The sequence below is a fragment of the Typopeltis vanoorti genome, chromosome 14 (genome assembly GCF_054136105.1).
Source record: "Typopeltis vanoorti isolate ZY-2024b chromosome 14, IOZ_Tvanoo_1.0, whole genome shotgun sequence".
In the NCBI taxonomy this organism is placed as follows: domain Eukaryota; kingdom Metazoa; phylum Arthropoda; class Arachnida; order Uropygi; family Thelyphonidae; genus Typopeltis; species Typopeltis vanoorti.
The window spans coordinates 114,988,044-115,014,448 of record NC_143562.1 but is presented as its reverse complement, the minus strand read 5'-3'; the positions used below and the strand labels follow the sequence as shown (position 1 = coordinate 115,014,448).

The following is a 26,405-nucleotide window of genomic DNA, read 5'->3' as shown; positions in this document are numbered from 1 at the left end:
CATCAGGAAGGTGAGAGACGTTAGATACTTATTTTCAACAGTGGAAGAAGATGGAGGAGCTGAGAAGGAAGTGGGATGCAGGATACAAGCGGGTTGGAGGAACTGGAGGGAGATTTAGCTGACTCAACTTCATTGATGTGATTTAGTATGAACCTTGACTCAGTGTGAGTTTTGTTCTATTGAATATTTCAATTTTCTTAACTGTAAAATGTTTTGTGCTTTTCCAATAAATATGCTTTTGTACCTTATACCTGCGTTTATGCCTGATTACGAATTCAAACCACCACTTATTATGAAATAGGACCTTTTTGGTGGGAAGGAATTTACATATTGTAGTTTAAGTGAGATTCAGGTCACGACTGCTAACTGAATCTGTTCGGCGCTAGCGTAAGATTAATTATTGTGTGTATCCCTTTTGAATTTAGAATTGTTTCCCTGAACAAGAGTCTCTTCTGTTATAGGATATTGGCTGGCGCAGCATATAAATAAATTTTGCCAGTATCCGAAAAGAAAATAGTACTGAATTAATATTTAAGAGGCACAACAGTAGATTAGATAGTGTGCTAATTAGAGATAAAAATACAGAGAAAACAACAACATAACACTAATTCACCTTCCCACAAAGGTGTTTTGGCCATGGAAAAATTAAGGGATCTGCACTATGAATTGTTGGAACATCCACCGTATTCCCCAGATTTGGCTCCCTCTGACTTCTATCTCTTCCCAAAACTAAAACGTTTCCTCGCTGGTCAGCAATTTCTTCGAATCAAGAGGTGATTGCAGCTGTAGAGGGGTATTTTGCAGATCTTATTGAGAACCACTACATGGGCAGGATAATGGTGCTGGAGCATCGCTGGAATAAATGTATTAATCTTAAGGGAGATTATGCTGAAAAATAAAAATAATTTTGAAATTATAAATTCGTTTTTTCATTATTAGGCTGATAACTTTTCAGACCACCCTTGTATATGCGAATTGCCTCAGTCCTATGTGTATGTTTTTATATATATATATATATTGTGTATAGTATATAAGGAAAAGGGTGGTCAGCAAACACACTTATATAAATAAGTGGCTAAATACAAAGTTTAGGCTAGAAGGTTGACCAGCATGATAAGTAAGACAAAATCAGTTTATAATTTTTAATAATTAAAAAAAAAAAATAATGGTGGTATGGTACTGTACTTCTTTCCTAACATGCTGACTCTATTAAAACAGTACTGTGGTGATTTAGTAAACAGCAGTACCAACTGTACCAATGCATTCTTTTAGTATTATTTCAGCTTGGGTGCAGCAAAGTTATGGTCACGCTACAAAATTTTTTTTTTGTAGCGTTTAGTTAAATGAGTTTTTCAACTTTTATCTTAAAAATAGATGATTCTTCTGATTTTCTTATGGATGCTGAGCCTAACATCGAATGACGCATGAAAATTCTGCAAGAGCATTGCAAAATGCTGTTCGATATTTCAAAGATGGGGTGCTTAAGTGTTAAAGCTGTATAACTAAGAGGAGACCTCCACATAGCCTTTAAAGGAATGCGGAGAACCAACCAGAGCGTCTGACCTAATGTCCAATCCTCACTTTCTCATGGTGCACCCTGTTAGGTATCTACCTGGATACTGAACAAACGAGGATGGGCTGACAATTTGGGATTTAGCTGACCAAATTGTATTTTTATTGGCTTAAACCAAAATACAAAATGATGCTACAACATGACAAAATTTCATGACAGCTGGGGCATTGCCCAGTTGCCCCTGTTGTTTTTGCCAGGGAACGAGGGCGAACAGCGAAAAGTCAGCTACTAGAACAAATCTGAAAACACACCCCAACTCAACATCACCAGAGTTCAAGATTGGTACTATCAACATATATGTACCAGATCGACATAATAGGGGTGACTGAAAACAGACTGATTTGGAGGAAAATTGTAGATAGGAAGTTAGTAATGATGTAAATTTTTCATGTAGTACTATCATATCCTGTTTCACCCCTTGAGGGTACATGGCAGGAATTTGATGATGATGATGATATTTCAAAAATATGTGTGTAAAGAAAATGAAGAAAACCCCTATGCAACTACATTGTTTAAATACAATTATTTTAAAATAAAAACTTGTGTTCAGTTATCATCAATAAAAATCTTTACTAGTTTTTCATTTTATTTTAGTCCTTTTTAATTTTTCTGTGTGTAATAATTAGTATTTATGGTTAGCTTGATAAACAAATGATGTGTAATTATTTTTTTCACATCAACAAGGTAATTTTGTGATTGGAACCATTCTACTATAACACATTTTATTAATGTGTTTATGCAGTGCTGTTTTAGCATGGACAGATTTTGGCACCTATTAACTGCGCTATTCTAGGTATTACTGTATATGCTTTGCTTCCAGAACCCATGGTAGTCACAGATAGTTCTTTCGTTTTGTGAGAATTAAAAGAATGATAACTTTGATGAATGCTAATGATAGAAGCAGATGAAATAAATTAAACCTGCCAAGAAATTATATTCTCGTTTAATCATTTATCCAAGTGTAAGCAAACAAAGTTTTTGCGTGAAGTATCTTCTCTAATAGGCTACTTGTATGTAGAGGCTAATGACTACATATCAATTGCTTTAGTATCTCATAAAGCAAAGCACACATCCTTTCAGGTGTGTATAATGCTATGCATTATGTGAAAGGCTGCAACCCAGACTGGTTTCGACCTTTATTGGGATACTGTTATGGTGCAAGGGGAGGGTAGTTGTCTCCAAAAATTTGAGTGATCTACAAGATTGCTCTAAATCTCACTGAGTGACCCAAAAGGATTACTCCTAATCTCATCATGCGCTCATCAATGACAGGCAAAAACCTACCACCAAGCAGAACCGCTCTGCTCCCTGGAATCCAACGTAAATAGTTATTAAAATGTCACCGTTGGGAGCGAGACCCAGAAGAGATGCCAAGGTTGAAGTAATACAGAATTCATTATTACCCATATACAAGTAGTGAAAAGATGTAGAACCTTATTATTAAAATATTCTGGATTAGAGCTAGTTGTAGACAGTTGTTTACTTGGTTATAAATTAAATTAAACTTGCCAAGAAATTATATTCATGTTTAATAGTTTATCCAAGTTTAAGCAAATAAAGTTTGCACGTGAGGTATCTTCAGGACTAGGCTTCTTTTATATAGAGTATAATGACTTTATGCTAATTGCCTTAGTATCCCATAATGCAAAACACATATCCTTTTGAATGTGATTAATGCTATGCATTATGGGAAGAGCCACTACACCAGTTTCACCTTTATTAAGGTCTCAGTGGGATCCAGGTCCAGAAGAGATACCAGGGTTGAAGTAATGCAGACGTCATATAGATCTGACTTCTGATGAGACCTCACTAAAGGTTGAAACCAATTTGGGTAGTTGGTCTTCTCATAATGCATAGCATTATATATTCAGATGGGTTTCAACCTTTATTGAGGTTTCATCAGTGGGAGCCCAATCCAGAAGAGATACCAAGGTTGAAGTAATGCAGAAACCATATGGGTCTGGCTCCTGATGGGAGCTCATCAAAGATTGAAACCAATCTAGCTAGTGGCTCTTCTCATAATGGATAGCATTATACACACCTAGGATCTGTGCTTTACATTATGGAATACTAAGACAATTGATGTCAAGTTATTAGCCTCTATATACAAGTAGCCTAGTCGCGAAGATACTTCACTTTGCTTACACTTGGATAAAGGATTAAACAATGATATAATTTCTTGGAAAGTTTAATTTAATTTATAACCAAGTGAAAAAATTTTGTACACCAGAAGAAATAATTGAATTACTAAGTAATTTCTTTGCAAGTGTGTATCATCCAGAGGGGGATAATACAGTGAGTTGTGTAGTAGGTATCGATATGCAAATTTATTTAATGGTATTAATTCACAATGCAAGAATAATAAGAAAATAATTAATATCTATTTAACTAATTCGCTAATATAGTATCCAGCATTTTCAGAACACAAAAATACTTTGTGACAGTACACGAACATCAAAAACTTAGTTACATTATGGAATACTAAGGGACCATTTAAAAATTTATAACAAACAGCACCAGGAACTAAAGTCCTAATTGGTACCATCTATTGTTAGATAAAAAGAGAGAGAGAGAAATATTAATTTGATCTTAAAATGACCTTTTCTCATATTTTGGTAAATTGAAAAAACAAAAAAAGAACTTTGAATCTTTATAACCTAAGATGATAAAGGCTAGCAGCCTTTATACATAAAATATCCGAGAAAGATAAAAAATAAAGAACTGAAGTTTTTTAAGATGATCATTACATCACTATCTGATTATCAGTAGTCTCAAAGCCTAATGAAATTATCCATTTGCTGTAATGCTACCTCCACAAAGAAAATTCAACCACTGTGCATTTTGTTCCATGATCTAAACTAATCTTACTGAATATATTTTGCCACCACTCTATATCTAGAAATAACACAATAATTGAATCCTCCTGGCACGGTGTTAAAGAGTCATGCATTACTTGCAGATTATTGTGTATTATATTTTATGCTCCTTAAAACAGGTTAGTGTCTCCTCAATATTCCATGCTATTTCAAGCAGTGACATTAATTTGAGGGCTTTGATCAGTCATACATTACACAAGAATTAGCCATATACTTCTCATAAGAGCTAGGGGTTAAATATCCTTTTGTTTATTTAGTATTATCTAACGTAGTGATGATGAATGATGGATGCCACTTATGACAGAGTAAAGTTTTACATCTAGCCCACATCAATGAATGATTCGACCTATTTCATTTTGTATTTACATATGAAAATGCCTATTTAATCATAATAACTTGTCAATAATAATGAAGTAAAAAATTGCAGTTTAGAGGTTTAGGAATGTTTTAAATCTGCTGCTGATTCCAAAAACAATCTCTCTGACTTACAATGACTTCTGTGTAGCACTTTTGTTTTCTGCCATTTGATCCTGTTTGAAGAGCTATCCAAAACATGGTCTGCTAGTCCTTATTAGCAGACCATGACCTTTTCATAATGAAAGTGGTGAATGTAATTTTTATGTTCAAGGCAGATGTCAACAGTTTCTTCATGTCTGTCCATAGCGAGCCAGGTCACAGGTACAGGGCACTTCATACACTCCTGGATGCGATAAAGGAGAGAAAGTTTGCCCTTAGTGAATGAATAAAAGTTGCCAATTTAATATACAGTTTAAATTTGGTGTGTAACTGATATTTATTACGCACTTGGATATATCCTGAATGTATGGGATGGTAACAGTTTTGCTGTAGTCTTGCATATTATGCAATGATGGGGATTTCTATTGAGCATTTGGTGTTTAACATGTATATTGGGGAGAGTCATGAATGTGATATCCAGTTATTTGCTGATGATGCTAAGTTCGAGAGAGTGATAAGGAACATATCTAACAGACAATCCTTCAGGCTGATATTAGCAAATGTTAGCTCGACAGATTATTAGAACAACAGTCTGTTCAAATGATTTGAACAGATTGCTTATATGGGCAAACAACAGTGAGTGTGAGCACAATGTTGGCAAGCATTAGATTATTTATTTTCTATGGGGAACATTATAGGTAGAATTTTTAATTAATGGGAATTTGTTGGAAGTAGTGAATTAAGCTAGAGACATGGAGTTTATTTTGGATAGTGAGTTAAAATTTAGGAGTCTTTTGTTAGGGTAGTTAAGTCATTGCATTGTTGAAGGGAATATAACAGCACTGTTGAAGGGAACAGTAATTTGTAGGAATAAGAAAATTATTTTTCATTTTTCAAGTTCACATCTGGGTTACTGTGAATGGATATAGTTACTTGGGTTCCAATGATACGAGGGGGGGGGAGGGCATTGAAAGATTCAACATTGAGTAACCAAGATGATAGCTGGCATATGGAATTGTGTATATGAAAACAGATTAAGGTAATGTTTGAAGAATTGACAGAGGACTTGAAATATGATAGAAGTATATAAGTCAGTGAAGCGTCTGTCTTGCGGTATAGACACGGTGAGGTTTTGTATATTATGGAACGCAGAAGTAGAACCAAGAATTATCACTGGAAGCTGGGAATGTTGTTATTAATCTTGTGAGGTCAGTTTTTCTTACATCATTTGGCAAGAGTGTGAAATGCACTACATTCCACATGCTACTTGCCACGTTGGCCACGAGGGTGTGGAATGGGTATATCCGTTCATTGAGAGATATGGCAGGTATTTAAATATGAGTATCTAATTGCCTCACTCCTGTGAAGCATCATTGGACTGCTTAGATCCTTGGAGTATTCATCATTGGGTTCCTTGTAGTTTGATGATGGAGCATTCCCAAAGCATTCATAATTATAATGATATCTAAGTAATAAAAATCAAATAAAGAGTTTTCAAAATTTCAGTGAGATCAATTTCAGGAATACAGCCAAAACTGGATATCATACTCTATATCAGGGGTGGCCAACCTATGGCGCATGCGCTAAAAGTGGCACATTGCATGATTAGAAGTGGTGCACTGAACTCCAGAGAGAAATTTAAAAAAATTTTGTGTACGATTTATATATATATATGTATATATATATATATAAACACAATTAACCTACCACTGAATTCTAGAGTGCACATTTATTACACTTGTTTGATCTTGAAGCAACAGGCACCGGCAAATGCTGACATGCATCACCAGTTTACAGCTGACTCTCGTGTCATAACGTTCGATGAACTTCTAATTCGATGTGAGTGAACATTTCTGTGTTTTTGAACTTATGTTTTTATTAACAGTTCTTTAAGTTTAAGATAAGATTTCTGTTTTCATGAAGGCTTAATATAGTTCTGTAAATTTAAAAATAAATTTTTTCATTTTGAACGCGTATGTCAAGTTCTTGCCCGCTCCCCTCATTTGCTGATTACTGAAACCTGCAATTATTCAGTGTATTTGTATGTGCGTGTGTTTTTATGTTTTTTTTATACAGTATCTTTCCTTTTTATTTATGTATAGTAGGTTTATTCGTAAAATTTAACTGATCACCAGCAAAGCTTTCGTAATGAGGATGTTTGGGTTGTGTGTGTGATTACCAGCTGATCGACTGTTTTATTGCAGGAAGCGATCTCATATTTCATTGGACATAATATATTACGAGAGAGAGACGAAAACTCTCAATGATAAAAAATATATATATGATTCTTAAACTTATAGAACTGTATTAGGCCTTCATGAAAACAGGAATGTTATCTTAAACTTGTAGAACTGTTTTTGAATGTTCATAATGTTTAAAACGATAAAATAATTTAAATAAATTATTTAATAATAAGCTTTACTTTTTGAAATATTTTTTTTTTACAGTCAGTCACCCATTACTTTGCAAAAGAAAATGACCAGAAGAAAAGCAGAAGGTGATAGCAAGCACCAGTTTAATGAACTGTGGGAAAATGAGTTCTTATTTATTGCGGGTCTTTCAGGAAAACTGTTGTGCATTGTTTGTGAAAGCACTCTCTCAGATAATAGAAGACATGATCTTAACAGACACTATAGAAAACATCAAGCTGAATTAGAAGAAAAATTGAAGTTAGTTCCTGGGTTTGAGTTGCAGAAAGAATATTTTGTTAATAAAAAGGAAGAAATAAAAAAGAGACAAAATATATTTGTGAAACGAAGTTGTGAAAGTGTGGCTGTTATGATACCAATTGTAAAGTGTGTGAATAAAATTAGAGCAAGAGGGTTAAACAGAAGAGAATTCAGAGAATATTGTGAACTGCTAGATATGGAATATGGTGATCTGATCCTTCATTGTGCGATGTGCTGGCTTTCTAAAGGACAAGTTCTCAGTAGATTTTGGAAGCTGAAAGAAAGTGTTCATAATTTTCTGGAAGAGAAGGATGAGCTGCATGAGGAAAAAGCCCTGTTGTGTGATGAGAAATGGCTATTTGATTTAGCATTTTTAGTTGATGTTACTAGCCACCTCAATGATCTAAATTTGAAACTGCAGGGCAAGAACAAATTGTTTCCTATAATAAATTTAGTTTAATCCTTTATCCAAGTGTGTGCAAACACAGTTTGTGCCTGAAAGTATCTTCAGAACTGGGGTAAAGTGGTACAACACCGGGCAACTCCTTGCAAAGGTGGAGCAAGCTAACACCACTCCTATCTCAGTATCTCCCATAATGCAAAACACATCTCCTTACGGATATGTATAATGTTATGCATTAAGGGAAGGGCCACTACCCAGATTAGTTTCGACTTTTATTGAGGTCTCTTCAGTGGGAGCCAGGCCCAAGTGGAGATACCAGGCAGAAGCATTAGCAAGGTCATCTCTACCTATAGGATTTGCCAAATGGTATGCCACCTTTTCATTAAATTACTCTGGATTTAGAGAAAGATGTTGAAAGTTTATTTTTCACTTGGTTAGAGTATAATAAATTTAGTTTAATCCTTTATCCAAGTGTGAGCAAACAAAGTTTGCGCCTGAAAGTATCTTCAGGACTGGGGTAAGGTGGTACAAAACCGGGCAACTCCTTGCAAAGGTGGAGCACTGAAGGTCGAAAGTAGTCTGGGTAGTGGCCCTTCCCTTAATGCATAACATTATACATATCCGCAAGGAGATGTGTTTTGCATTATGGGAGATAATGAGATAGGAGTGATGTTAGCTTGCTCCACCTTTGCAAGGAGTTGCCCGGTGTTGTACCACCTTACCCCAGTCCTGAAGATACTTTCAGGCGCAAACTTTGTTTGCTCACACTTGGATAAAGGATTAAACTAAAATCTAACCAAGTGAAAAATAAACTTTCAAAATTGTTTCCTAGCTTAAAAAATGACATCAGTGCATTCAAAATGAAATTAAAACTGTTCATCTCCCAGTTAGAAAACAGGGATTTAAGTCAATTTCCACATTTAAAAGAGCATAGTGAATCTGTTGAAGATAATGGCAACTTTACAGAATATACTGAGAAACTCAGATTATTGCAAGAGTCCTTTAACAGTCATTTTAGCGATTTTGCCAAAGAAAAAGACTGCATACTTGCATTTATAAATCCCTTTTCACTTACTGAACAAAAAATCTTGACGATGCCTGGTAACATACAAATGGAACTTATTGACCTTGAAACCAATTCTTTATTGAAAATGAAATTTAATGAACTTCCATCACTCCCAGATGCTTTTGATATAATTAATTTCTGGCAATCGTAGCCCTGTGAACATTTTCCAGAACTGAGAAAATTTGCTCAGAGTTATATCTGTCATTTTGGAACTACATACAGACGAACAAGCATTTTCATGAATGGAAATGATTAAGAACAAACTGCGTCGCGACTGACTGATTCAAATTTGAAAAACTGTTTGATGCTTTTTGTAACTGATTTAACTCCAAACATTACAAGCTTAGCAAAAGCAAAGCAATTTCAAAAGTTCTCAATAAAATAATTAATGTTTATCTTGTCTTTATATGAAATCCTTTTATTTAAAACTGCTAAAAGTGTCTATATTACATATATATAATAAATCATTTTATCCATAACTGTTAAATATATCCATATTACCATATTTTAAAAGGGCTGAAAAGTGGTATAAGTTTGTATGGCGCATCTTAACTAAAAAATTAAAAAATTGATGCACGAACTATAAAAGGTTGGCCACCCCTGCTCTATATCATTAAAAGTGTTTTGATCCAGCTGTCTCCCTTGATTTGGGAAATATCAGTTCTGTTTTACTCTTACCCCCTCCCACAAAATACATTTAAACATGGTTTTGAAAAATATTTACTTGTCTGTTAAAGGAAGAATATGAATGTGATGATTTTTTGATATCAAAGCAGTTTGAATTAAACATAGTTAAATTATCTTTCAGAGCACTAAATCTCGAACTTCAGATCTTATCATTCAGACTACAAAACTACAGACAGAAAGGTAAACAAGACATCATTTTGGTTTAATTTTTTATTTTAGAGATAAATTATTTAGAAATTATTTTTGCTTTTTTTTTAAATTCATGTAAAGGACTATTGGTTTGGGGTAGGTTGTTCATTTAAATTAACACAAAGACAACTAATTTCACAGGGTGTGTGTGTGTGTGTGTGCATCAACATGTATGTGCACACAGTGAAATAGTTTGTAAACTGCATATATTATCATTGTTAGCTTATTAGTTTTATAATGTGAAAGGCTAATGTCATATTGGAAAAAGCTATAACTTCTCATTCGTTTTAACTTATTGAGTGCTACATAAGACAGATAATGTCTGTAGGTAATTCCTTCAAACATCTGTAAGCCTAAGACCATAAAATAGTTACACAATACAAATGTTTTTGTGTGTATCTGTGTATATAATTTTTTTTTCATTGCCATAATGCATGCTTTCTTTCTCTTTTGCTGATATGGATTTTTGATTGATATGAAGCTGGAGCTTATTCAGATATTCAGATTCTTTTTTGCTCAGAACACTGTGATATTTGGGCTTTGATGAACTGTTTAATTTCGATTCTTATACTGTTAGTTTAGTGTTTTGACTGATTTCTTTCTTAATTTGTATAAAGTTCATTCCACTGACTCTTCATCATACAAGCTTTGATTGTACTATTATGTGAGGGGTACTCAAAAATAATCGGAATTATTTAAAAAAATTTTTTTTTATTAAACTTTATAATACCATATTCTAGTCTCCTTCAAAGTACTCTCCATGTGAGTCAATGTATTTGTTCCAATGTTTTTTCCACTGCTAGAAACATCTCTAGAACTGTTCAACTGGAACACTGTTTAATACCTCTAGTGACTTTAGCAGTTTTACCCGAAAGAAAACAAACTTTCATGCACACTCTCTGTTCTTGTGGTCAGCTATCAGCAGAACAACGAGCCATTTCACACAGGATGATATCACTTGCTAGACTGGTGCAGAAAACTGCACGCCTAGTGGCATCATCCATAACTACGACAGGTTCAGATTCCGTTTATTTTTGGGTATCCCCTCCATATATTTTTATGTGTATGTTCTTCAGAAAATTGTGCCTTGACATGTACTTGTTTGATATGTTTATTGAGAATGCAGTTAATGTTTTCTGTGTTTCACTTATTTCATGGTTTCATCTTTTTATTGTTATTTTGTGACCTAATTTTTACAGCAGTTATTCATTTTAGTTGAGTTGTGAAATACTAGATTTATTTGAATATATAACATTATCTGTATAGAGTGAAGAGCAGAGCTCAATATCTCTGATATTGCTATTGCTTGTATACCTGTATATCAGCTGATTTTACATCAAACCATCTTACAGTACATCTTTCAGTTCTAACTGCTGATTTGCAATAAATAAATACAGGTTATATATTGCTCTCTTTAATGTCCCATTCACACCCTATAATTGTAGTCTTTGAACAGCTTTTCACATGAAAAGTTTCATTTGAACAGCTTATTATAATGCTTTTTGCACATCCACCAAATATAAGCAAAAATCCTTATGTTCCTGTGATTTTTTGGCCACTTATCATAAGGTAAATGCTGGTCTTGACAACTCTATTTGCTTGCTATTTTACAGTTTTACTTAACCTCATCTTTCTTAATCATGGTTATATCAGTCATACTTCTAATACTGGTTAAGGAATTTCCTCTGTAATTCTCACATTAAGTTTTTATTTATTATTTTTTCTCCCCCTTTATAGATGGATTCTGTAGCCCATCCAGAATTTGGCTATTCCATTTAGGTCTTCTGAATTGGGCAGTGTATCCATTGTAAAATTTTTATACCTAGATATATGATCATTTGTTGTTAGATATGAGGGGGTTCCAAAAAAGTAAGGTAACATTTTTTTTTTCTTAATAATGGTGAAAGGGAAAGAGATGAAACATGGTGGAGAGATATATCCATTAATAATGTTCAAAAAGACTGTCATTGCAGTGTGGCTGTACTGTTGCCTTACACCTAATTCCAATTGCAAGATGGCAGCTACCATGTGAGTGCGGTCCAAAACAGGTGTCCATGAAGTTATTTGTTTTCTTGTAAGCAAAAGGGGCTTCACTAAGTGACTTCACTGTGAACTGATTGTTGTGTATGGCAAAAAGGTTATGTCAAAGAAGCAGGTGTGTTTTTGGTGTAGTGAATTTAAAGTGAGCCATGGTAACATTGAAGATCGACATCGGGTGTGTGGGGGGCCTTTCGAGCAAGACAGAAGACAACATTTTGCACATTAAGAGCATTGTTCTTGAAGACTGTTGAGTGAAACTGCATGAAATTGCACATGTGGGAATCTTCAATAAGTCCAGTGTTTATGAAATTGTTCATGATGATCTTGGCTTTTGAAAGGTGTGCTCCCACTAGGTGCCCTCACAGTTGTCAGAGGAGCACAAGGCAACACGCATGGGGATGTGTCTAGAGAAGCTGTTGTGATACAGTGACAAAGACAAAGAAGTGACAATTTGCTCACCTACACTAGTGGCCAAAATTGTGGAAATCTTTTGGAAAAAGTGTATATTTGAGGTTTGATGGCTCATAACACCACTTTTTTTTGTGTTTATTTTTCAATGGAAAGGTAATTTAATCAAGAATGTAACGCAACAAAGTTTGTTCAACTATCTGTATTCTATGAAAAGTTATAGCCAAATAACCAGAAAAAAGAAGCACAACTTGCTTAGGTTGATATGAAGTAGCTTTCCTTCATTTGAATGTAGCCAATGAGCATGAGTGTTTAGAGAGTCAATCAGGTGTCATCTTGTTTTGGCAATGAGCCAGTAAGGTCACAGTAGGATTCAGCTATTGCTGTCATGTATTGTAGCTGAGAGGAGGACATTTGTCAGTGTGTTATGTGATTGCTATCAGGTTGGTTGGTTGGTTCATTTAGTGAGCTTGTAAAATGTAATAAAATTAAAGAAGTGGCACAAAGAGTTGACTGGTGTCACCCAGAAAGCGATGTAAAATAGTACTATTAAGTGAACAAGGCTACAGTTATGAAGAAATTAGAAGAAAAATTGGTGGAAACTTAACCAAAGGTGGCATTTCTAAATTTTTGAAGAGGTATAAGGAGACTCAGTCACTACAAAACCAGATTGATAAAGGCAGGAAAAGGTGCACAACAGCAAGTGATGATAGAAGAATTGTGAGACTGTGCCTACGTGACAGAAGAAAATCATCTGGGTGTATACAAGATGAAATGGCGCAGTACAATGTGAAGTTAAGTGCAAGGACTGTTCAGTGCAGACTGCAGGAATTTGGTCTAAATGCTAGAATTCCATGAAAAAAGCCATTTTTATCTCTCAAACAAAGGTTGAAAAGATTAAACTGGGCTAAAATCCATGTTAACTGGACAGCGGAACAATGGGACAGTGTTATTTGGAGTGATGAGACCAAAATCTCCCTGTTTGGTAGTGATGGCATAAAATATGTAAGGAGAAGAATCGGAGAAGATTTGCATCATGATTGTATTACACCTACCGTGAAACACCCACTTAGTGTTATGATCTGGGGTTGCATGACATCAAGTGGGCAGAATTTGCATGATTAATGGGAATATAAATGTCCAAAAATACATAAATGAAATACTTGAGCCCAAACTGAAGCCTTCTGCACCTGATCTTTTCCAAGATAATGAAGCATTTAGATTTCAACAGGATTCAGCTCCATGTCATGCTGCTGCTGCTGTGTGCAAAAAGTGGTTTCAAGATAATCATATTCCGCTGCTGGAATGGCCTGGGAATAGCCCAGACTTTAACCCAAAAATCTATGGAGCCGACTAAAGAAACTTGTTAGACAGAAGCAACCCACCAATAAAGCCCAATTAATAGAAGCAATAATTCAATCTTGGTTTCACATTATAACAGCTGCAGAACTAAAAAACTTGGTTCACTCCATGGGAAGGTGTTGTAAGGCCATAATTAATGCTAAAGGTTACCCAACTAAGTATTAACTCACATTGTGAAAATTTTTGTATATCTCATTTTTTCCTCTGCATTTCACTTTTCTTCTTTGTAACTGCTGTTATAATAAAAAACCCTTCATAAAAGTTATTGCATTACATTTTTGATTAAATTATCTTTCCATTGATATATAATTGAAGGAAAAGAAGAAAGCATATCAAAATTTCCTGGCAAATAAGTCAGCTTTTACTCTTACAGAATACAGAGACAAATGTAAGAAAGTTAAACAGTGTGTAAAACTAGCTAAACAAAAGTCATGGGAGGACTTTGGCAAGAATATAGAAAATAAATATCAAGAAGGTGGCAAAATATTCTGGAGGTTGTTGAAGAAGCTTAGGAATGGAGGAAAGAGTGCTGTAAAAGGAATTAGAGATGATAAAGGTGAAATGAAAACAGGAGAAAAAGATATCCTTGAAGTATGGAGTAATTACTTTGAAAAACTGCTAAATGAAACAAGCAGTGATGACAGCACAGTGATAAAAAACACTGACCAGGCATGCAGTCAGGAATACATATCCATACTTGAAGTAGAAAAAGCCATCAAAGGCTTGAAATGTGGAAAGGCAGCAGGAGTAGATGATATTCGACCAGAAATGCTGAAGTATGGTGGTATAAGAGTCTTACAGTGGCTGCACTGCATAGTTCAGAAAGCCTGGACAGAGGGACGAATTCCCGATGATTGGAGTAGAGCTCTCATAGTACCCATATATAAAAAGGGAAATAAAACTGAATGTGAGAATTACAGAGGTATTTCCCTACTGAGTGTTCCTGGCAAGATCTATGCAAGTATACTTGAGAAATGGTTGAGAAGAATTGTGGAAGAAAAGCTTGGTGAAGAACAAGCTGGATTCAAGCCAAATAGAGGCTGTCAGGATCAGATCTTCACTTTACGACAAATAGTCGAGAAAGCATGGGAATATAACAAAGATCTGTATTTAAGTTTTGTCGATTTGGAAAAGGCATATGACAAGGTGCCAAGAGAGAAGCTATTCAATACGCTGAAGTTATATGGTGTCAATGGGGCATTATATCAAGCAATACTTAGTCTTTATTTGAGTTGTGAGTCAGCAGTTAGAATTGAAGGAAGTACAGGAAGATGGTTTAATGTTAAATCTGGTGTGAGACAAGGATATACATTATCCCCTCTGTTATTCATTATCTATATGGATCACATTATGAAGGGATGTGGTATTAAACCTGATATCAAAATTGGAGATGTTAATGTCAGCTCTTTGCTTTATGCGGATGATGTTATACTTCTAAATAAATCCACTACAAGTCTGCAAGATTCTCTGACTAAATTGAATAGCTGTTGTAATAGATATGGTATGAAGGTCAGCAATAAAAAGACAAAGACAATGAAAATAGGCAGAATCATTGAAAATGTCAACTGTGTTGTGAATGGAGAACCTGTGGAACAAGTAAAACATTTCAGCTACTTAGGCACAATTTTTACTGAAGATGGTAAACTAAATATAGAAATAGACAACAGAATCAGCAAAGCTGGTATCGTGGGAAGTCAATTGAATAAATTCATATGGAATAAGAAAGAAATTAGTCAGAACACTAAATTAGCTGTATACAAGACACTGTGTTCAAACCAATTTTAACTTATGGATGTCACAGCTGGGTCAGAAGTAAAACACTTGACCAAAGACTAGAGACCGCAGATATGAGAGTCCTGAGAAAGATTAGAGGCGTGAACAGATGGCATCAATGGCAATATCATATTAAAAATGAGGATATTAGGAAAGAACTTGACATTGTCAGCATCCAGGAATGTGTTAGCAGAGCTAATCTCAGATGGTATGGTCACTTAAATAGAATGGGAGAGGAAAGATTAGTAAAACAAGTGTTCTCTGCCAGGTTGGCAGGAAAACGACCCAGAGGAAGACCAAGATATAGGTGGATTGATACGGTACAAAGTGCCTTAGACGATAGAAATATAAGATCTGATAATGTTGGAGTCTTGACAAGTAACAGACTGATTTGGAGGAAAATTGTTGATAGGAAGTTAGTAATGATGTAATTTTTTCATGTAGTACTGTCATATCCTGTACACCCCTTGAGGGTACATGGCAGGAATTTGATGATGATGATGATGATATATAATTTTATGGTATTACACCACTTTTTTTTGGTGTAATACCATATTTGCTTATGTGCCATCAAACCTCAAATATACACTTTTTCCAAAAGGTTTCCACAATTTTGGCCACTAGTGCAATCACAGGAGATGAAATGTGGGTTTGTCACTTTACCCCGTAGAGCAAACAAGACACCATGTCCTGGAAACATTCACAATCTCCTCTACACAAAAAATTCAGAACCGTTGCCACTGTCTGAAAAGTCATGGCCACAGTGTACTGGGATTGCCAAGGTGTTCTGTTGGTGGACTTATTGATGAAGGGATGAACAATCAATGCAGAGCTTTACTGTGCAACATTGGACAAACTGAAAGCCAACATTTGATGCAAATGACCAGGACTTGTGACAAGTATGTGATTTTGGTACACAGCAGCACTACTCCACACACTGTACACCTACTTGTGAATGGTTGTGTTGCAATCGTGAGGAAACTCTGCCACATTTTCTATCCCTCCTGCATCCCAAACTTAGTGCTCAGAGACTTCCATTTGTTCGGCCATCTCAAGAAAAACATGGAAGGCATTTCATTATGGATGAGGCAGTGCAATTCTGGTTACTGGGTGTGGATACAGAGACTTCTGTATTACTATTGATAAGCTGATCTATCATTGTGACAAGTGCATTACAATAGATTGGAGAGTTTGTGGCAGAGTAGTACATGTTCATTTATTTCTTGGTGTATAATTTTGACTTCCTTATTATTAAACATCCTCGAGAAAAAAAAAAAATGTTACTTTACTTTTCAGAAACCACTCATATCATGTTACTGAAATATCCTTCATACCGCATTTCTCCTTTGTATTTTTTATTTTTTTTTGTCACAGTCATTGCTTATTTAACTCATCATCATCAAATTCATGATATATACCCTCAAGGGGTGTACAGGATATGATAGTACTACATGAAAAATTTACATCATTACTAACTTCCTATCCACAATTTTCCTCCAAATCAGTCTGTTAAATGTCAAGACCCCAATATTATCACCTCTTATATTCCTGTCTTCTAAGGCACTTTTTACTGTATCAATCCACCTATATTTTGGTCTTCCTCTGGGTCTTTTTCCTGACAACCTGGCAGAGAACACTTGTTTTGCTAATCTTTTTTCTCCCATTCTGTTTAATTGATCCATACCACCAGAGATTAGCTCTGCTAACAATATTAAGTTCTTTCTTAACATCCTCGTTTTTAATATGATATTGCAACTGATGCCATCTGTTCACCCCCCTCTAATCTTTCCCAGGGCTCTAATAGCTGTGGTCTCTACTCTTTGTCAAGTGTTTTGCTTCTAACCAGCTCTCAGATCCATAAGTTAAAATTGATTTAAACACTGTCTTGTATATAGCTAATTTAGTGTTTTGGCTAATTTCTCTCTTATTCCATATAAATTTATGGAATAAGAGAGAAATTTTTAACTTCTTGTATCCACCATGGAGTTCTGATTTTTCTATCCTTACACACAACCTCACCACATGCCTCTCTGGCTGAATTAATCAGTGTTTTCTTGAGGGCTTGCCACTGAATCTCCAAGGTTTGGTTCCTGCTCTCAAACTCTTTCATTTTTTCTTGATTAATATTTGTGTATTTTAATCTACAGTTCACAACTGAGAGCTGTTCAACTTTTATTCTCTTTAAAACTTCTTACATATTATTCTTTTCAATATGAAATTAAATTTTATCCTGCTCAAGACTAAATGGTGTTCACTTTCAATTTCAAATCCTCTTTACACTCTGGTGTCCTGCACCAGTGGGAAAACATCACTATCGACAATAACATAGTCAATGAGACTTTTCTTATTCCTTGCCTCTTCTCTCCATGTGAATTTTGCACATTTTTATGTTGGAACATTGTGTTCATATCCATGTCCTGAGCAGAAATCAAACAGGTACTTGCCATTATTATTAGCTTTGCTCTTTTCTCCAAATTTTCCCAAAATATTTTTGTATGTCTGACAATCATTTCCTACTCTGCTATTTAGATCCCCAACAAGGACCAACTTTTCCTTTTTCATTGTGTCAGTTGCTTTCTCTAAAGCCTGAAAAAATTCCTCCACTTCTACCTTCGTAGAACCTTCTGTGGGACCATAAGCATAAATAAGTCTCATTGTCCAGTTCCCCATTCTGATATTTGTCCAAATCACTCTACTTGACACTGCCTGACATTCAAGAAGATGAGCCTCGTATTTTGTGTTGAATACTATGGCTACTCCTTCTTTTCCTTGATTGTCATTGCCTGAATATAACATTTCGTATTTATTGCTCAGAAAGATCTCACTGGTTTTTGTCTTTTTTGTTTCAATCATCCCTATTATGTCGATCTGGTACTTATCCAATTCCTCAGCTAGCTCCATTTCTTTGCCATTCAGGCTTCTTATGTTGATAGTACTGATCTTGAACTCTGGAGTGCACCATGAGAAGGTGAGGATTGGTCATTCGGTTAGAAACCCTGGGTGGTTCTCCAGATTCCTTTGAAAGGCTATGTGGAGTTCTCCTCTCATTTATATAGCTTAGACCCTTATGCACTCTGCTTATTTAATTATTTTTTTTAAATTTAACTATTTCAGGCTCCACTCTTCTCAACCCGCTGATGGGCACAGAACTAGAAGAGTTTTGATAATAATAGTCTACCTCATTAGCTCCTGACTGGATAATTGTGTTTATGCGTTCATCATTTAGTAGGCAAAAGCAATACACACACACGCACGCACGCACGCACGCACGCACGCACACAGTCATCCCTCGACTTACTTCTGTTCGAAGATACATCCGTGATCCCTTAGGGGAATAAATTACATCTTCTACTATTACTTTCAAGCAAGACGCAAGCGAGCGAAAAGTGAAAAAGGTTTCTATTTAGCCACAATGCATCATGTGCAGCGCCAACCTCCCTCAGCAGTCGGCACGTGTCTTCAACAGTTCTTCTGTTGATTTTGTGTTTGAGAAATAGGTTATTTGTGTATTTATTGTTAAAATTGTTAAATATCTTGCAACATCTTGTGCAACATGGCCCTACACGCCCAATCAAAAATCTAGTGAAAAATCACAGAAAAAGAGGCGAGCAATTGATTTTGAAATGAGGTTGCAAGTTATAAAGCTGGTAAGCCCGTCAATATGATCGCACATGACTTCGGAGAATCTGGAGAACCCTGGGTGGTTCTCCAGATTCCTTTGAAAGGCTATGTGGAGTTCTCCTCTCATTTATATAGCTTAGACCCTTATGCACTCTGCTTATTTAATTATTTTCTTTAAATTTAACTATTTCAGGCTCCACTCTTCTCAACCCGCTGATGGGCACAGAACTAGAAGGGTTTTGATAATAATAGTCTACCTCATTAGCTCCTGACTGGATAATTGTGTTTATGCGTTCATCATTTAGTAGGCAAAAGCAACACACACACACACACACACACACACACACACACACACACACAGTCATCCCTCGACTTACTTCTGTTCGAAGATACATCCGTGATCCCTTAAGGGAATAAATAACATCTTCTACTATTACTTTCAAGCAAGATGCAAGCGAGCAAAAAGTGAAAAAGGTTTCTATTTAGCCACAATGCATCATGTGCAGCGCCAACCTCCCTCAGCAGTCGGCACGTGTCTTCAACAGTTCTTCTGTTGATTTTGTGTTTGAGAAATAGGTTATTTGTGTATTTATTGTTAAAATTGTTAAATATCTTGCAACATCTTGTGCAACATGGCCCTACATGCCCAATCAAAAATCTAGTGAAAAATCACAGAAAAAGAGGCGAGCAATTGATTTTGAAATGAGGTTGCAAGTTATAAAGCTGGTAAGCCTGTCAATATGATCGCACATGACTTCGGATGGTCTTATTTTACAGTGACGCCCATTTAATAAAAAATAAGGATAAAATCGTAGAAGCTGTGAAAGGATTTGCTTCCATTAAAGTGACGATAGTGACGAAGCAACGGCAAGATCCTATCAGTGATATGGAAAAGCTACTATCATCATAGAGGATCTGAACGAAAAGTGTATACCCTTAGCAATAGGACCTGAACCAAAAGCGCATACCCCCTTAACACTATGACCATAACCGCTAAGGCACAGTGTCTTCAAGAAGTTGAAGGAGAAAGCAGGGCCCGATTACAACTACAAATTCAATGCTTCTTCTGGTTGGTTCAAAAGATTCAGCAGAGTTTTGCACTGCATAATGTGAAAATGTATAGTGAATCTGCAAGTGCCGATGAGAAGGCTGCCAAGGAGTTTGTGGAGAAATTGGATAAAATTATTACGGAGGAAAATTATTTGCCACAGTAAATATTTAATGTGGATGAGACCTCCCTGTTTTGGGAAAAAATGCCTGAGCAGACACTATCAACAAAAAGCTAAAATCTATGCCTGGTTTCAAAGCTCATAGAGACCATATTACGATTCTGTTAGGGAGTAATGTGGCTGGATATAAATTGAAACCATTTGTGATATGGTACAATGAGAATTCACGAGCTTTCAAAAACATTAGGAAGTATACTCCTCCAGTTCATTATCGGAGCAATAAGAAGTTGTGGTTGACCCAAAAATTGATTGCGGATGCCGTAAGTAATTGTTATGCGAGTGGAATGCAAAGCTATTGTGTGAAATGTAGAATTTAAAATTTTATTAATTCTAGATAATGCTCCAGGTCATCTGTCTTATATCGGTGATCTTCACCAAGTTCAAGGTCATGTTTCTCCCTCTAAACACTACTTCATTAATCCAACCGATGGATCAGGGAGTTCTTGCAGTGTTTAAGGCTTATTATCTATGTTCAACTTTTTCACAAGCCATTTCTGCCACTGAAGGAAATGACCAGACTCTCATGCAATTCCGGAAAGCATTTGATATTTATCATTCTATTAAAAATATTTCTGTGGCTGGGATGAAGTGATCTCTCAATGTATGAGTGGCATATGGATAAAGACATTAAAAAGCTTTGTGCACGATTTTGGAAGTTTTGAAAAAAATGAAGACTTTTGTAAATTGAGTGAAGAAATAGTGGGCCTAGCAGACAATCTGAATCTCGAAGTGAATGATGACGACATAGTTCGACTCATAGAAAGTGCCCCTGAAGAGAGTTTATTTTTCACTTGGTTAGACTATAATAAGTTTAGTTTAATCCTTCATCCAAGTGTGAGCAAACAAAGTTTTGCGCCTGAAAATATCTTCAGGATTGGGGTCAGGTAGTACAACACTGGGCAACTCGTTGCAAAGGTGGAGAAAGATCTCATCACTCCTATCTCATCTCAGTATCTCCCATAATGCAAAGCACATCTCCTTGCGGATATGTATAATGTTATGCATTAAGGGAAGGGCCACTACCCATATTGGTTTCGACCTTTATTGAGGTCTCATCAGTGGGAGCCAGGCCCAGTAGTGGAGATACCAAGGCAGAAGCAATGAGAGGTAATCCCAACCTATAGGAGTTGCCAAAAGGTGTACAACCTTATTATTAAATTACTCCGGATTCAGAGAAAGATGTTGAGAGTTATGCATAACATTATATATGCATAACATAACATAATGCATAACATCCCTTAATGCATACCATTATACATATCCGCAAGGAGATGTGATTTACGTTATGGGAGATACTGAGATAGGAGTGATGAGAGCTTTCTCCACCTTTGCAAGGCGTTGCCCGGTGTTGTACTACCTGACCCCAGTCCTGAAGATACTTTCAGGCGCAAAACTCTGTTTGCTCACACTTGGATAAAGGATTAAACTAAACTTATTATAGTCTAACCAAGTGAAAAATAAATTCTCAATATCTTTCTCTGAATCCGGAGTAATTTAATAATAAGGTTGTACACCTTTTGGCAACTCTCATAGGTTGGGATGACCTCTCATTGCTTCTGCCTTGGTATCTCCACTACTGGGCCTGGCTCCCACTGACGAGACCTCAATGAAGGTCGAAACCGGTATGGGTAGTGGCCCTTCCCTTAATGCATAACATTATACATATCCGTAAGGAGATGTGCTTTGCGTTATGGGAGATACTGAGATAGGAGTGATGAGAACTTCCTCCACCTTTGCAACGAGTTGCCCGGTGTTGTACTACCTCTCCCTAGTCCTGAAGATACTTTCAGGTGCAAAACTTTGTTTGCTCACACTTGGATAAAGGATTAAACTAAACATTATGCCCCTGAAGAGTTGACCAACGAAGAATTGGTCGAACTGGAGGAACTATGTGTTGCAGAAGAGGAAGAACGAGAAAAAGAAGAGGTAGTTAAACAATTCACTGTGAAGGGTTTTCTAGAAATGTTCTGCAGTTAGCGATGTTCTCAAAATGGCTGAAGTCATGAACCCCAATGTTGAATGCTACTTATTAGTAGAAAGGAAACTACGTGATGTGTTTGCTTGCTGTAAACAAATGTATGATGAAAAGAAGATTGCTGTAAACAAATTTATGATGAAAAGAAGAAGAGGAATAAGCAAAGCATATTGGACATTTTCATCAAAAAAACACAAAAAGCAACCAAGGTTACACCAGAAGAGCCACATCCTGGGGATGTGACTCTTCACATAGGGAAGGTAATGAAGATATGATTGAGGAGGAAGGTTTGGGTGATTATTCTCTTGTTTTATAGTGACAGTAATGCACAGTACAGTTTTATAAGGTTTAAAAATTAAAATGAGAGTATACTTATTACATTAAGTCCCTAACTTCCTATAACTCTGTTGATTTAATGTATCAACTTACATCCGACCGACTTACATCCTGTCGAATGAGCGGAACCCTGATGTAAGTTGAGGGATGACTATATTTGAATATATGTCCATATATTCAAACTTTTGAAGTTGGCATATTTAGACACTTTTGGATAACCATTTTACTGACTGACTTCAGGGGTCGACTGCTTTTGTAACCCATGAACTGAAATCACTTAACATTGTTATATCTACTCTCAGAAACTCACTGCACTGGAGACAGATCGCTGAGACATCAAGAAATATGTTCCTTCTTTTGGAAAGGAAACAGAAGAATAGAAATGGATTCTTGTGTTTGGTTTTGCTATTAAAATTGAACTTGTCATCCATCTATCTGAAATACTATCTGGAATGAGCAAGCATCTGACAGCATTATAGTTGCATCATTTAAACTACTGAGAATCAGTAGTTTAAATTTTATGTATCTTTGCCCAGTCCTTGGATGCTCATGATAGTACCTCAGAAGGTAATTTTTTTTTTTTTTTTTTGATAAATTGGACACCATCTTACATAACATCCTGTGACAAGGCAAACTGACTTATCTTTTTGTTGACTGCAGTTTTAGAGTTGGATGTGGCTTAACACTCTGTCCAAAAAATATTGAGAAGGAATATGGTCCAAAAGCAAAACACAAATGGGAGTCTCAATGTGTGTGGCACAGAATCTTGTTTACTGTTTTCAAGACATTATGGAGATATCTTTTGCACTTGATTGACTGTGCATGTCTGTGCAGTAATGTCTTCTCGCACAAGCTATCATCATTGCTGACAGTTTTTAGACTGGTCATCTTATTTGCTTTATCATAGCCTTCAGGATTGCAATTGTAAGTGGGAATACAAACTTTGTGTACAGAAACCTAATATCCCACAAAGTGCAACCAGTTTCAATAGTGTCTCAATGACAAATCACCCACAGAACATCCTAAGAGTGTTGAGCTGCATTGGCTAGCAATAAAGTTTGCCATTCTCGTTGTCTGCAAAATAATAACATTTAGATCCCAGTCTAGGAAACTACAAAGGCTGGTGTAATGAAAATGACAGAGAAATTCATTTTCTGATCTATAAGAAGCAGAAAGCATTCTAGGCCTTACTGAATGATGCTAATTCCCTTTCAAGGAAAAAAAGCAAAACAAAAAACATTAAAAATTTAAAGCATAAGGCATAAAGAAGGATTTTGCTTTGGTACTATCACTGGTTATAGAAATCTAAGTAAATGCAATACATTGCTGACACTTAGGACTTCCATGGCTTTTTTAGTGCCATCTAGTAGAGAATAGATCAACACTCTTCAAATACATAACCTCTATCAGTGCTGATTAGAATGAAAATTTTAAAGATCGACTCAATCAAAAAACAAATATTACTAATGAATTTCTCAACAACACATTCTTGAAGAGCCAAATAGGGATAATTCAATTCTCCACTTCTTCTTGGCTGAAGTTAAATGTTTTATCAAGTATGTGAAATCTCACTACTGAGATTTTCAAAGAAAAGATAGAGATAAAAATAGCCTGTACTCTAAATTCAAACAATACAGGCTAGTACTATTTTTAGTGACAGATGAGGCCATCTCTACGATATCTTTGGTTGTGTCTTTGCTAATTAACTGTTTACTCTTATCAAAAAATAATAAAATATTCTTCCAGAATATCATTATTGTTTTAGGCCATCATGCTAGATGATCTTTATTGCATAGCAACTTGACATCCTTTGAAGTTGCCACATTTCATATTCTTTATTATTATCCTAAGACTCCATGGAGTCAGTCTCATCTAGAGGTCCCTTTGTCATATACATAGCTCATCATACCTTGCCTTAAACATATTCAAGTTCTCTGCAGATATCACACTCTCAGGCAATGCATTCCAATCTTTCAATACTTTCCATGCAAAAAGCCTGCTTCTCACTCCCTTATTCACACCCTCCTTATGTGGCTTTCAGGGATGACACCTCTTGTTCTTCCTTGATTTCTCATCATTTTAAGAAAAACCTCTTCAGCGTTAATCCTATTGCAATCCCTTACTAACTTGTATGTCTCTGTCATATCACCCCTATTCCTCTTATCCACTAGACTTTGTAAATTGCATCTTCTCAGCCTTTCTTCATATTCAACATTCTAGAGATCAGAAATTACCTTAGTCATTTGCCTTTGGACCCTTTCCAACATCTCTTGTCCTTATGAAAACCAGGTGACCAAATCTGTGCATAGTAGTTGATGTGGCCTAATCAGAGACTTATACACTAGAACCAGAATCTCCTTCCTTCTACAAGTCATTGTTCTCCACATCATTCCTCAATCTCCTCATAGTGTGTCCCAATTTTGCATCATCTTCAAGCAACTGAATATCCAAATCTTCCCCAATATTATTAACATATAGGTTAAACAGCAATGGCCCTAAAAGACCACTGAGGCACACCAGTAGTGACTTTCCTGTTCTAGGATATTGCTCTGCCATACACATCTTGCTGATACCTATAAGATAGCCAGTCTCCAATTCATTGTACTAGTCTAATATTGAACCTCATCTGCTCCAGTTTGACAACTTATAATGTGGTAATCTGTCAAAAGCTTTTGCAAAATCTTGGCATACTTCTGTATATCCATCTCTCTTGACTAATGGGGGGGAAAAAAAAGAGACCAATGAAGCTGTCACCTTATTGTAATAAGTAAGTAGATTACTAAAATATGACTTCCTTTTAGCCGAAGCCTTCAAAGATAATACCATTGTTGTCAACCCAATTCTGGATCACCAGTCTCTCCAACACTACAACCACAACAACTGACACACAGATAGGCCTATAATTTGATGCTTGAGTTCTGTCACCTCCTTTATGAAGCAGCACAATCTTGCCCTCCTTCCACTCCTTTGGAACTTAACCCAGTGGTTAAGACTCATATTAAACAAATATATCAAGGCAGATGTCAACTTTCCTGGCACATTCCAAAATATGCGATATGTCATTAATTTCTACAGCCTTATTAATAATAAGTTTGCTTACTTCCCCATATACCTCTTCCTCACTTACAGTCAGTCTTTCTTCATCATCCACTGCCCTCAAACTACCTTCATGATGTTGCATTCATAAGAATGAAAGACCTTTATGAATTACTCATTAAATATCTCAACTATATATCCTCTACAGCAGTTGGTTTTGTATCATTTTCTCATCTATCAGTCAGTGTCATCCTTCCATAATCATTATTATATATATATATATATATATATTTTTTTTTTTTTTTGCTGGCTACATAGCGAAAGATGAACTCCCTAGGAATTTTTTTTTTTTTTTGGGCTTTATTAGCTAACTACTGCTCATACTGTACTTTTACTACCTTTACTGAGTCACTCTCCATGCCTGTTCTTTGTAATTCTCATGGAATTGATTATTACCACTTCTCTTATGCTGCCTTCATAATGCCTTTTTTCTTTGTATCACATGCTTAATCTCTTCATCCATCCATTTCACACCTTAATTTAACTTCTGATCTTTGGAATACCTTTAGACATTGCTTCTACTAGATAGTTCTTGAACATCACCCAAGCAGCATTGATCTCCTTTCCATGCAACTTCTAATTCCATTCTACAACTGCATGCTGTCTTCTGAGCTTCTCATAATTACCAGTAGTTCCACATATAACC

General features: G+C 35.9%; 1 protein-coding gene across 4 annotated transcripts in view; it reads left to right on the top strand.

Moving 5' to 3' along the window:
- Window positions 1-26,405, top strand: part of Cog6 (conserved oligomeric Golgi complex subunit 6) — a 596,080-nt gene that overhangs the window by 122,458 nt on the left and 447,217 nt on the right. For all 4 annotated transcript variants that reach the window (XM_090403681.1, XM_090403680.1, XM_090403683.1 and 1 more), the window contains one exon: window positions 9,852-9,910. In XM_090403681.1, the coding sequence (XP_090259807.1) occupies window positions 9,852-9,910 (59 nt within the window). The remainder of the gene's footprint in view (window positions 1-9,851; window positions 9,911-26,405) is intronic.